Below are 13,375 nucleotides of genomic sequence, written 5' to 3' on the forward strand. Positions count from 1 at the left end.
CCTACCTAACCCAAGCTAACCTCGACGGTCCCCTCAAGGGAGGTTCTTTGACGCTGGTGAGGGGCTCTTAATCTAGGGAACCGGATCTGTGCTCCAGTTCCCTGAATCGAGTCTGAATACCTTCCATTCACCCCCCCCTCCACAGGCGCTGTATAATCCCTACGGGTTTAGAGCTCCCCCAAAGTTACTAATTAATGACTACGTGGGTGAACAAAATGTTTTTCATTTAAGAGTTTTAGAGAAACACTGAAGGGAAATTATTTCTGATAATTCCCTCTAAGAAAATAAAAGTCGATATTATTGTCGAATGACTGAAATTATTACATTTACCCTTGATGTGTGTCTTTCTCTGTCTGTCTGTATGTAGTCTCTCTCTCTCTCTCTCTCTCTCTCTCTCTCTCTCTCTCTCTCTCTTTCTCTTTCTCTTTCTCTCTCTCTCTCTCTCTCTCTTTCTCTTTCTCTTTCTCTTTCTCTTTGTCTTTCTCTCTCTCTCTCTTTCTCTCTCTCTCTCTCTCTCTCTCTCTCTCTCTTTCTCTCTCTCTCTCTCTCTCTCTCTCTCTCTCTCTCTCTCTCTCTCTCTCTCTCTCTCTCTCTCTCTCTCTCTCTCTCTCTCTCTCTCTCTCTCTCTTTCTCTCTCTCTGTCTCTCTCTCTTTCTCTCTTTCTCTCTCTCGATCACATAAAAGTTAATGTCTGGATCATAATCTTAGCTCTTAGTCTCAGACTTAACAAATTGGTGCGTCTTCCATTAAGATTTGGACTGATTTTGGCTGTGTATTTACCAACTTTATTGAAGATATTGTGATACTGATTCCATGTCATAATGTTTCAATGTCATTACCACTTACATTAAACCCTCAATGTTGATGTATGTTTCTTAAAGAAATGTTGGAATTACTACCATCCTTGGCTGGTTTTAGGGTGTGATTTTCTGTACAGTTCCTGGACATTTTGCAGATGTTAAACTACCTACGTTAGATGATAAGTAAGACACAGGTGCAATAGTTAGGTATTTTTATCTCGAAGTATTTCGCTAGTGCAATAGGCTTCTTCAGTCGAAGACAGAAGTAGAGACGATGTAATGAGTCCATTACCCTTGAAGACGTAGTTTTTAGGTGGTCAGTCCCTCAACCTGAAGAAGAGAGTTTTGCTTTGTAGTCTGGAACAATGTGAAACTAAAGCAACAGAATAGAGACATTCTGTCAAGGTGAGACGCTAGAATTCTTGAGTGCGTTAAAACTCTTGGGAACCTTCAAGGTCTTAAGTTACAACAAGCAAACCTCTTGGCAAGACTGAACTTTAGCTCCTATGTCTTTTAAAGAAGTTAAGCTGAAGCAGTTCCTCTTGGTAGGTGCAAGTAGAGACGAAGGGGCTAGAAACTTAGAAGTTAATGACGGCCCTGAGATATTCCTTGTGACTGGGTTAAGGTGAATTATGCCAAGTTTATGGAATATGAGAGATTTCTTTCTCAGACAAGGCACCGGCTAAAATGAATCAAGCATTTTTATAGTATTTAACTGGGTTCGACTCTAACTTCTGAACATTCAAAAATGCTCCTGTGCATTTTTTAATTGCAAGAACGTTTATTCGGATCAACTAACATTGTGAGAAATAAATCCTGGAGGAATATTTTTTTTTTTTTTTGAAAAAATTAATGTTAAATTTGTTTGAATTACGTTTTATACTGTAATATTTTACCATTCATTCGATTACGAGTTGTGGAGAAATTTTCTCGAGGAGAGGGTATCAACCCCCTTCAGCCCCTTTCAGCCCTGAGGGGCCCAGCCCTCTCAGAAGGGGCAAGCATGTTGTTTATTGCTACATCTAGTAATTACCAGCAGATGTTTAACCAGCGTGTACCAGTTACATGGTCACGCGGCTCTTTGCAAGAGACCACTGTTGCAAGAGTGCAGCTTAAATAAGATACAATCAATCTTTTGCCTTAGCAGGACAATTAAGGAAAATCCTGCACTAACTTTATTACCATGGTAAAGATAGTGTACTTTGTTGTCTATGCTTAAACAGCAAGAATCAAGCATTCTGCATTGCTTCCTGGTGGAAGTTTGGCAAGGAGGGGAAATGTGCTAGGTCAGTTTTTCCTTTATGTGCTGGAGCATTGGCGGCGAGGTAGGTGCTGTGGCGTCTTGAGGCTGCTTTTGACCCTGCTGGGGGAAACATTGACACCGGGATAACCAACAAAGAACACTGATCCACGCGTTTTTGTGCATAGAAGTATCTCGAAGAACACATCTAAACACTTACAGAGAAGTGTGATCAGCTTCTTTAGTGATAAAATTGTGAATGATAAAGACACACCTTGTGGAACATAGTGTACCAGTGTGGAAGATGTGGACATCCAAGGACACATTAGCTTCTATCAAGTCACCTATATCTGTCGAAGTTTCAAACAACACCATAGTTCATACTACAAGAGCAAGGTAGGTTTGGAACTATCTTTTATTACAGGCGACTGTGCAGTTCTTGTGTCACAAGGGGTTGGAAATCATCCTATAGTCTGAGGTGCGGACTTTTGAGTCAACACACTTGAGTATTGGATCCAGTCAGCAATCAGTTTCTGAGATATGCTGGCATCACACCCCCTAGGGGTAATTATAGTCACCCATAATTTATTTTTCAGCCCGTTGAAGGATGCATAGGACAGCTTCTCGAGACATCGCCTGCAGGGACAGCTGTGTAGGCAAAAGCTATCAAGATAAGTCTCCCCTACAATCCACTATTTAATCTCTGGAGTTTACCTGGAGAGAGTTCTGGAGGTCAACGCCCCCGCGGCTCGGTCTGTGACCAGGCCTCCTGGTGGATCAGAGCCTGATCAACCAGGCTGTTACTGCTGGCTGCATGCAATCCAACGCATGAGCCACAGCCCGGCTGGTCAGGTACAGACTGTGAGGGAAAAGTTCAATAGATAGGAGTAGCGAGGGAGTATATAGTAACAATAGTTTCATTGCCGGCTACTTGTTAAGGTAGGGTAAGTCAAGCTCCCGCTATTCCTGCCTTTTTTCCCCCTCCCCGAAAGTGATAGTTTGACTGCCGGCTGCTTGTTAAGGTAGGGTCAGTCTAGCTCCCGCTATCCCTTCCCCTCCTTCTTCCCCCCCCCCGAAAGGTGACGTGTGGGGCTCTGGTCCAAAGAGTAATCACTAGACTCACAGCTCCCAGCACTACTGTAAGTACATGCCTGCCTTGTATTCTAGTGGATTTATTGGTTGAAAGCTTCACTTTCGACCAATAATAAACCTAGTCCTTTCAGTCTTGCTCTAAAGTTGACTGTTGTAATAATCACCATATCTTTTAGGTATTGTACTTATCATGGAGAGTGATTTCTTAAGCAGTGGGTAACCTGTCTATCTTTCCAGCTTGGATGACAGAGAGGGTCACCTGCCAATCAACGAGCAGAACTGATGGAGATGGACTAACGTCCTGAGACTTCCCCTTTTTGGATTTAATTACCTGTGCACCTGTATGAAATTGCAGGACGTAACCCCTCATCATTGCAGCGGTAAAGAACCTGCTTTCCTGTCATCGGGATAGAATACTCACGGCAATACTGTGAAGAATGAACCGGTGGGTTGTAACCAACACCTGCGATCCCCCCCCCATCATCAGCAACGGCTACGATTTCAACAACACGCAGTGTCACCAACACCAGACACTCAAGTTTTATATTAGCGTTGAATTCAGTTATCATTTATATTTTTCATTTTTCATTTTCTTTAATGTAGGATTAATATTTCATATTTAAGTGTTTTATATTTTATATTTTCTATATAATAAAGTGTTTATGTTTGTCTGTTATTATTTCTTTTTCTATTCATTAATTTTCCTGAGGAGGAGCAAGCCTTGGTAATACTGTCTGAAGTTATTACAGGGCTGAGTAAGCCTTCACACCGACTTTAGGTGCTTGTCCAGTGCCTGCATGAAGACTGCCAGGGGTCTATTCGTAATCCCCCTTATGTATGCTGGGAGGCATTTGAACAGTCTCGTGCCCTTGACACTTATTGTATTTTCTCTTAACCTGCTAGTGACACCCCTGCTTTTCATTGGGGGGATGTTGCATCGTCTGCCGAGTCTTTTGCTTTCGTTGTGAGTGATTTTCGTGTGCAAGTTCGGTACTAGTCCCTCTAGGATTTTCCAGGTGTATATAATCATGTATCTCTCCTGCCTGCACTCCAGGGAGTACAGGTTCAGGAACTTCAAGCGCTCCCAGTAATTGAGGTGTTTTGTCTCCGTTATGCGCACCGTGAAGGTTCTCTGTACATTTTCTAGGTCCATTTTCTGCCTTGGTTTGTAGCATTATCCTCAATATGAGTAATTTTAAAAATAGTTTAGTTCAGTTATGAATATATTTTATAATGTATTTGAAACTAACAACGTTGAACAAAGAATTTTTTGTTCTGAAAAATGAGTATTTTTTTTTTTTTACCGTGAGTCAGTGTTGATATAGATTGGTGAACTTCATGGCCGGCTTCATCTGCTTCATACCAGGGCTGGAGAGTGACAGTGTAGTTAGTACACGACACAAGACCTGTGATAGTATACGTGTTGTTATCATCAGTGACATTGTGAGTCCCACCGTTGTCCTCGGGACTCCAGCTGATGGTGTAATAGGTCGCTCCTGACACTTCACCCCACACAGCCTCTATACTGTTTGTTGACGATGTCAGCTCAAGTGTTTGATTATCTGGCGAGAAAAAAAATGACAAAGATAATTTTAATTAATGATGCACCACAGGAAGAGGAGGATACATTTAGTAACTGTCAGAATATTTTCTGACTCTAAGGTTACATCTCTCGGGCGTTGAGCTACAGCTCCCGCGCATCTCATGGGCGTTGAGCTTCAGCTCTCGTCCATCTCTTGGGCGTTGAGCTATAGCTCCTATGCATCTCACGGGCATTGAGCTACAGCTCCTGTGCATCCTTTGAATGCTCATGTACAGCTCCTGGACCTTTAGATAGTCTTAAATTACAAGGAGGTCTACGCAGATCAAGTTCAAACATTAACACAGTCTTCTCGTACTACCACCAAGGTTCAGTTAGTTACTACCACCAAGGTTCAGTTAGTTACTACAACCAAGGTTCAGTTAGTTACTACCACCAAGGTTCACTTAGTTACTACCACCAAGGTTCACTTAGTTACTACCACCAAGGTTCACTTAGTTACTACTACCAAGGTTCAGTTAGTTACTACCACCAAGGTTCACTTAGTTACTACCACCAAGGTTCAGTTAGTTACTACCACCAAGGTTCACTTAGTTACTACCACCAAGGTTCAGTTAGTTACTACCACCAAGGTTCAGTTAGTTACTACCACCAAGGTTCAGTTAGTTACTACCATCAAAGTTCAGTTAGTTACTACCACCAAGGTTTAGTTAGTTACTACCACCAAGGTTCACTTAGTTACTACCACCAAGGTTCACTTAGTTACTACCACCAAGGTTCAATTAGTTACTACCACCAAGGTTCAGTTAGTTACTACCACCAAGGTTCAGTTAGTTACTACCACCAAGGTTTAGTTAGTTACTACCACCAAGGCTCAGTTAGTTACTACCACCAAGTACCACCAAGGTTCAGTTAGTTACTACCACCAAGGTTCAGTTAGTTACTACCACCAAGGTTCAGCTAGTTACTACCACCAAGGTTCAGTTAGTTACTACCACCAAGGTTCAGTTAGTTACTACCACCAAGGTTCAGTTAGTTACTACCACCAAGGTTCAGCTAGTTACTACCACCGAGGTTCAGCTAGTTACTACTACCAAGGTTCAGCTAGCTACTACCACCAAGGTTCAGTTAGTTACTACCACCAAGGTTCAGCTAGTTACTACCACCAAGGCTCAGTTAGTTACTACCACCAAGGTTCAGTTAGTTACTACCACCAAGGTTCAGCTAGTTACTACCACCAAGGTTCAGTTAGTTACTACCACCAAGGTTCAGTTAGTTACTACCACCAAGGTTCAGTTAGTTACTACCACCAAGGTTCAGTTAGTTACTACCACCAAGGTTCAGTTAGTTACTACCACCAAGGTTCAGTTAGTTACTGGAATATACTCGAGCTAACAGGAATATTTCACTTTAACAAGTTTAGAAAACTTTATCTGCACTAAACTAAGAATGCCTCATCTGATCGGCATCAAACTTTCAGCCCCGGTATATTTTTGTAAATGGCGAGTGGGCAATATAAGTCCAACTTCTCTAATTTTAATAGAATAATTTGAATTTCAGTTTCCGTGTGATAACTGCGCAATACATCTTCCAATCGGCATCAGACCTTTAAAGTTTTTTTTTTTATTGATCCTGGGATAAATAACTACGAAATTACTTCAGGAAATCAACATAAAACTTACAGCGCTGATACAGGTTCTTAAATAGTTTGTGAGACTGCAGTTCTTGACCTTTGTAAGCTCATTGACATAGTTCCTGGGCCTTGCGAGGTGTTAGACTTCTTGCATGTGTTAAGCTCAAGCTCCGAGAACTTTCAAAGTTGTTGATCTCTAGTTTCTGATCTTCCCAGGAAGTGTGAATTATTTATGTCACGCAGCTCTTCTGCCTAGTGACTGTTCTGATGTACAAGTGTTGTTATTCTGGCGTGAACTGACCTCCAGGTTACTCTGGTAACGCTACTCTGGTAACACTACTCTGGTAACACTACTCTGGTAACACTACTCTAGTAACACTACTCTGGTAACACTACTCTGGTAACACTACTCTGGTAACACTACTCTGGTAACACTACTCTGGTAACACTACTCTGGTAACACTACTCTGGTAACACTACTCAGGTAACACTACTCAGGTTGTGATGTAGTTCAGCTGGGCTTGTGAGGTCTCTGGGGAGACCTAATTTAACCAATTATATGGTCACACCTTGCCTTGGCAAACGTTTGTAGCCACGCCCACGACTGAGGTCTTTTGTTCTTGACGGCGTCAGACCTAGGCGTCAGGTCGTACACGTGGTTGTGGAGGGTGCTTGGACCACCATAAAAGCCCAAGGAAGAGCATGATCAAGAGATTCGTGCGGAGCACTGGCCTGGGTGCATAGCTCCGAGCAGAGACTTCGAGAGGAGCTGCTGCTGGGGTACAGGGCTCGGGAGAAGGCTGCTGAAATTTCTGGAAGAGACTGTTGGAGGCATTGGGCAGAGTACTGGCTTGGCGCAGTACTCGTGCTGTGTAGGTCTTGGGATCTGTGGCTTAGTTCCTGTGATGAACTGCCCTTTGAACTATATTGTAAGTTACATTCATTTTGGTCAAGTTGATTGTATTCCCTGTCTCACTGCTTATACATACCATCCCATTTGTCTAAACCACAATGATGTACTCCTGTTCCCAAATATATTATTGTACAAGGACTTAATAATAAACTGTGTTTGAGTAGAATAGTAATATTCACTGTCCCCGTTATTTATTCTTATTTCCATTTATTTATGTTTAGTTAAAGTAGTGAGAGGGTGAGTAGTGTGGAGTGGTGGGTAGAGTAATGAGAGGTGAAGTTGTAGTCACCAGTGACCTCACATTACCTACTGACTCCGGCCATACAATAGAGCGGAAAAATAATGTAAGGGACCTGGGAGTAGTAATGTCTGAGGATCTCACTTTCAAGGATCACAACAGTGCCACGATCGCACGTGCAAAGAAAATGATAGGATGGATAATGAGAACTTTCAAAACGAGAGATGCCAAGCCCATGATGATCCTTTTCAAATCACTTGTTCTCTCTAGGCTGGAATACTGCTGTACATTAACATCTCCATTCAAAGCAGGTGAAATCGCAGATCTAGAGAGTGTACAGAGATCCTTTACTGCACGTATAAGTTCTGTCAAGCACCTTAACTACTGGGAACGCTTGGAAGCACTTGACTTGTACTCGTTGGAACGCAGGATGGAGAGATATATCATAATCTACACTTGGAAAATCTTGGAAGGAATGGTCCCAAATCTGCACACAGAAATCACTCCCTACGAAAGTAAAAGACTGGGCAGGCGATGCAAAATGCCGCCAATAAAAAGTAGGGGCGCCATTGGTACACTAAGAGAAAACACCATAAGTGTCCGGGGCCCAAAACTGTTCAACAGCCTCCCATCAAGCATTAGGGGAATTGCCAATAAACCCCTGGCTGCCTTCAAGAGAGAGCTGGACAGATACCTAAAGTCAGTGCCGGATCAGCCGGGCTGTGGCTCGTACGTCGGACTGCGTGCGGCCAGCAGTAACAGCCTAGTTGATCAGGCCCTGATCCATCGGGAGGCCTGGTCATGGACCGGGCCGCGGGGGCGTTGATCCCCGGAATAACCTCCAGGTAACCAACCTCCGCACTCATCCCTCCTACTGCCTCGCCTGTCACCTACCTACTGACTCCCTCCCGCTTACCCCCATATTCCCCTAACCAACACCCCCCTACATGACAAGGTAACATTACTCTGGTAACACTACTCTAGTAACACTACTCTGGTAACACTTCTTAAGTAACACTACTCTGGTAACACTACTCTGGTAACACTACTCTGGTAACATTACTCTGGTAACACTACTCTGGCTACACTACTCTGGCAACACTACTCTGGCAACACTACTCTGGCAACACTACTCTGGCAACACTACTCTGGTAACACTACTCTGGCAACACTACTCTGGCAACACTACTCTGGCAACACTACTCTGGCAACACTACTCTGGTAACACTTCTTAAGTAACACTACTCTGGTAACACTACTCTGGTAACATTACTCTGGCAACACTACTCTGGCAACACTACTCTGGCAACACTACTCTGGCAACACTACTCTGGCAACACTACTCTGGCAACACTACTCTGGTAACACTACTCTGGTAACACTACTCTGGTAACACTACTCTGGTAACACTTCTTAGGTAACACTACTCTGGTAACACTTCTTAGGTAACACTCACCCGCCCACAGGATGCCACACACATAAGTATACTAATTCCTAGTTATCTATTTAATGTTAAAATTAACAAGGTCAGCAGTAACTAGACTTCCTCAGCGTCTTCACCGGGTTCTGATGGATCAACAAAACTGTTGTCCAGTACACTAACACTGTGACAGACAAGTCATGAAGCAGAACTGTTCATGTTTTGGAAAAATCTTTTGTCAAATTTGCTTAAATTTTTAAATCTGAATATTTATCATTCTCTTCGTTATGGGCAATTTGAAAATTTAAGTTATTTTATGAATATATTTTATAATATGTTTAAAATTACCAACACTAAATATATGTATTTTTTTAGTAGAAATTGGGTAATAGTTTATTTTTTTTACCAAAATGCAATGTTGATGCTGTTGACTGTTGTTCACTGGCTTCATTTGTTTCAGTCCAGGGCTGGAGAGTGACAGTGTAGTTAGTACACGACACAAGACCTGTGATAGTATACGTGTTGTTACCATCAGTGACATTGTCAGTCCCACCGTTGTCCTCGGAAGTCCAGCTGATGGTGTAATAGGTCGCTCCTGACACTTCATCCCACACAGCCTCTATACTGTTTCTTGACGATGTCAGCTCAAGTGTTGGATTATCTGGCGAGAAAAAATGACAGATATTTTTAATTAATGATGCACCACAGGAAGAGGAGGATACATTTAGTAACTGTCAGAATATTTTCTGGCTCTAAGGCACCGTGTGATAACTAGAGAACGCCTCTTCTGATCGGCTTCAAACTTTTAAAGTTGATGTATGTTACATTAAGGGAGGTTAGAGTTATTAGGATAAGCAGACTTTTCGCATGGATACCACTTTGAGAGTGGTATCCATGCGAAAATTTTGAATTCAGTTACTGCGGCTAAAAGTAACAGCCTGGTTGCTCAGGCCCTGGTCGACCATGAGGCCTGATCACAGACCAAGCCGCGGGGGCGTTGACCCCCGGAACCCTCTCCAGGTCCAGGTTGTTCAATAATTACATTCTTACTTAAACTAGTGGACTCCGCCTCTTCTGTCGTCAAGATTTTCTGTCTGTCAGAACTACGTCTTCAAGGGTGACGAGATGCTTACGTAGTCTTTACATCTCGACACCATGTTATGCTGCGTCCTCTGTACTCGACTGAAGAAGCCTACTGTGTAAGTGAAACGTTTCGGGATAAAAATACCTGATTGCTTCACGTATGTCTTATCAGCAATCCTCGCAGCTGTATATCACTCAGGGAATACTTAAGTTTGTTATTATCTGTACAGGTGTAAATAAAACTAAAGATAGTTGATTTTTTGTGTGAGTATTTGAAAATGTCTTCCTGTAAAACTTTAAACTTAAGTCGGTAGTGTATAAGACTCCATTGATGATTGTAACTAAGTTGAATATTTATCAACCAGGGAGAAGCATGCATCAAACACTAATGAAAATAATGGGGGATGATGCTTACATAGGTGTCAGATATAGATGAAAATGAGTTATTTTATATAGGTATTGTAAGCAAACACAATATAATTAAGGAACCAATCACAGTTTTCTTGTCTTAATATTTATATCATTGACAAGTGAGTATTTAAACACTCCAGTAATATCATTAAGCATTCCCTGGTTACAATACGTTGAAATGATGACACCGATCAAATAATGTGTTCAAGTTATAAACGAAAACTTTGGAGGAAGAAATTAATTAGAAACCGACGAACAGTTTTCCTTCCGGGAGTTGTAACAAGACCTGAGCTAGTCCAACCTGACTATGGATACTATAACAGTGACAAACACTGAGTCCCTGAAGCAGGCTCGTAGTATATTATAACAATTCCCGTTATTCTTTACGTTTTCCAGAATTAAGATATATTTTACGTGAAGGAAGGAAATTAAAAAGATTCCCATCGATAGATGGTAACCTGTAACACTTAACACCTGACCTTATCCCAGTTAATAATGTGCTTGAGAGGTTTGGCAAGAGTTCCTACAAAAATTTGTTTATAGTTTGTGCCCATTAAAGATTTTAACAATCTTCAAGTAAACACATGTGAAGAGTAGACACGTTTGCTTAGTGAGAATAGTTAATTTTATTGTTAAGATTGTTTGATGTTTCCAAGTTACCATTGTTAATAAAACTCAAATATACCAAATATGTCACACTCAAAACAGGACTTTAAAGTCGTTGTTTATGTCATCATAATTCAATGTGTCCTCAAGATACGTCATAAATTATATCGAAGTTAGAAAATGATCGTTCTTACAAACTTTTTTTTTTTAAACAGATCAGTTTTACAGGCTGAGATTTATCTTCAGCGTAACTAACACCCAGGTACCTACTTACTGCTAGGTGGACAGGGACAGCAGGTATAAGTAAACATGCCCAACTCTTCCACCCTTACCGGGAATCGAGCCTCAAACACTCAGTTTCTGAGGTGAGTGCGCTGCCAACCGAGCACGGGACACCTTTAATAAGTAAACATATGATAACTCCTGATGGATAACAAAACAGCTGATAAACATGACGTATACATGAATGTACTAGAGGGAACACAAAAGTACCAGAGCACTTCCAAACAAGACAAATAACAAAGATTTAAAACGTATGTTTATTAAACCATACCCCCGGCCGGGATTGAACCCGCGGTCATAGAGTCTCAAAACTCCAGCCCGTCGCGTTAGCCACTAGACCAGCTAGCCACAATAAGATTCATCCAACTAGGTATATTTCTACACCATAGGAAGGTTAGCACAGGCACCACTGTGACCACAAGTTTATTCTTAGAGATGTTTAAACAATGATATAGGGCGAATATTTACCTTTAACGCTTTGAGGAGGATCATCGTCATCACTCTGAAAGAAAAATATGCAACTGAGCATCCAACTTCCAAGAAAAAAAACAGTTTTAATTTAGTATGTAAGGTTGCATTATGGTGTTTATTTCCACTGACTTGATACAGTGTCGTCTACGATAAAGGAACAATATAAAAACAAGCCGCACATAGAACGAAACATGATGTTTCAGTCCGACCGAAACCTCATGAGTTTCATTCTCCTATGTGTAGATATTTGTGTACAACAGAGTGTACGTGTGTGCTGATGTACAGTACACACAAACTGTGAACTTAAATACTGAGTTAACATGACTGATGAAGTTTTAGTGAGTATTGTTTATACAGTAAAGTATTTAATATATAATTTAGTGGAGAGAAACGTTAAAACATCAGAACATTACGAAGGATTATTATACATAAACCATGCAACGGGTGGGGTTTAAACCCGCGGTCAGAGTCTCAAAACTCTGACCGCGGGTTCTAACCCAACCGTGGTATGGTTTGTTTGCAATCGTGTCATTACGATTTCGTGAGTCATTATTATATATATTTTCACAGAAAATACTTAAACAATATGGAAGAAAAACAACCGTGATTTACTTAAGTAACCTAGTGAACATCACTGAACGTGAGCGTGTTCCAAATACTTCTAAAACACGATCACAACGTCTCTATTAGTTAAAGGAATCTTATGTTAAATTATACGGTTAGTTTTACATGTGAGTGAATATAATCCCTAGACAGAGTCCTGCAGTGATTTAATTAAGAGTGACCACTTGAACGATACAGTGAACGGAGTCAGTGAGTGAAGAAGCAGTGTATTCTGGGGGTTAACTGACCTGTTGCAGTAGCTGTGCGTCGCTCTGCTGTCTCGTCACAGCTACGAACAGCAGCAGTAAACTGCAACAGAGGTTCATGTTGGGATATATTATTCCCTGGTGTTGTGAAGAAGATTGTCACATGAGATGACTGAGAAATACAATACAGTTCAGTATGTCCTCGCACCATTATCTTTACGTCTTTATTGATAACCAAGCAACTGTTCCCTCTTATCTGATAACCGATAACCAACTTATCTATGAATGTTTTTATCAGTAAAGATTATCTCTGAGAAATATGCACAATGATAATCACTTGTTTTTAAATAAGTAGGCGGTGTCCCACCGAGGCAGGGTGACCGAAAAAGAAAAACCCAAAAAGAAAGAAATCTTTCACCATCATTCAACACTTTCACCATCACTCATACATAATCACTGTCTTTGTAGAGGCGCTCAGATACCACAGTTTAGAAGTCACTCCAAACTCCCAATATCCCAAACCCTTCCTTTAAAGTGCAGTCATTGTACTTCTGATTTCCAGGACTCAAGTCCAGCTAACTGGTTTCCCTGAATCAGTTCACCAAATATTACTCTGCTCACACTCCAACAGCTCGTCAGGTCCCGAAAACCATTCGTCTCCATTCAATGTCTTCTCTAATTTTAGCTGGTACTATCTGGAGGGTGTTCGCGGGGGGGGGGCAACGCCCCTGCGACCCAGACCTCTTGGTGGATCAGGGCCTGATCAACCAGGCTGTTACTGCTGGCCGCAAATAATCCAACATACGAACCACAGCCTGGCTGATCCATGCCTGCCCA

At 41.6% G+C, this 13,375-nt stretch overlaps 1 protein-coding gene across 1 annotated transcript in view; it reads right to left on the bottom strand.

Annotated features, from left to right (window-relative positions):
- Positions 1 to 12,737, bottom strand: part of LOC138853364 (receptor-type tyrosine-protein phosphatase H-like) — a 30,179-nt gene extending 17,442 nt beyond the window's left edge. The window contains exons 1-4 of the mRNA XM_070089589.1: positions 12,581 to 12,737; positions 11,727 to 11,760; positions 9,283 to 9,537; positions 4,437 to 4,694 (exon numbers count right to left, since the gene is read on the bottom strand). Of these exons, the coding sequence (XP_069945690.1) occupies positions 4,437 to 4,694; positions 9,283 to 9,537; positions 11,727 to 11,760; positions 12,581 to 12,658 (625 nt within the window). The 5' untranslated portion in view covers positions 12,659 to 12,737. The remainder of the gene's footprint in view (positions 1 to 4,436; positions 4,695 to 9,282; positions 9,538 to 11,726; positions 11,761 to 12,580) is intronic.
- Between the last annotated feature and the right edge of the window lie 638 nt (positions 12,738 to 13,375).

Source organism: Cherax quadricarinatus, chromosome 29, assembly GCF_038502225.1.
Source record: "Cherax quadricarinatus isolate ZL_2023a chromosome 29, ASM3850222v1, whole genome shotgun sequence".
In the NCBI taxonomy this organism is placed as follows: domain Eukaryota; kingdom Metazoa; phylum Arthropoda; class Malacostraca; order Decapoda; family Parastacidae; genus Cherax; species Cherax quadricarinatus.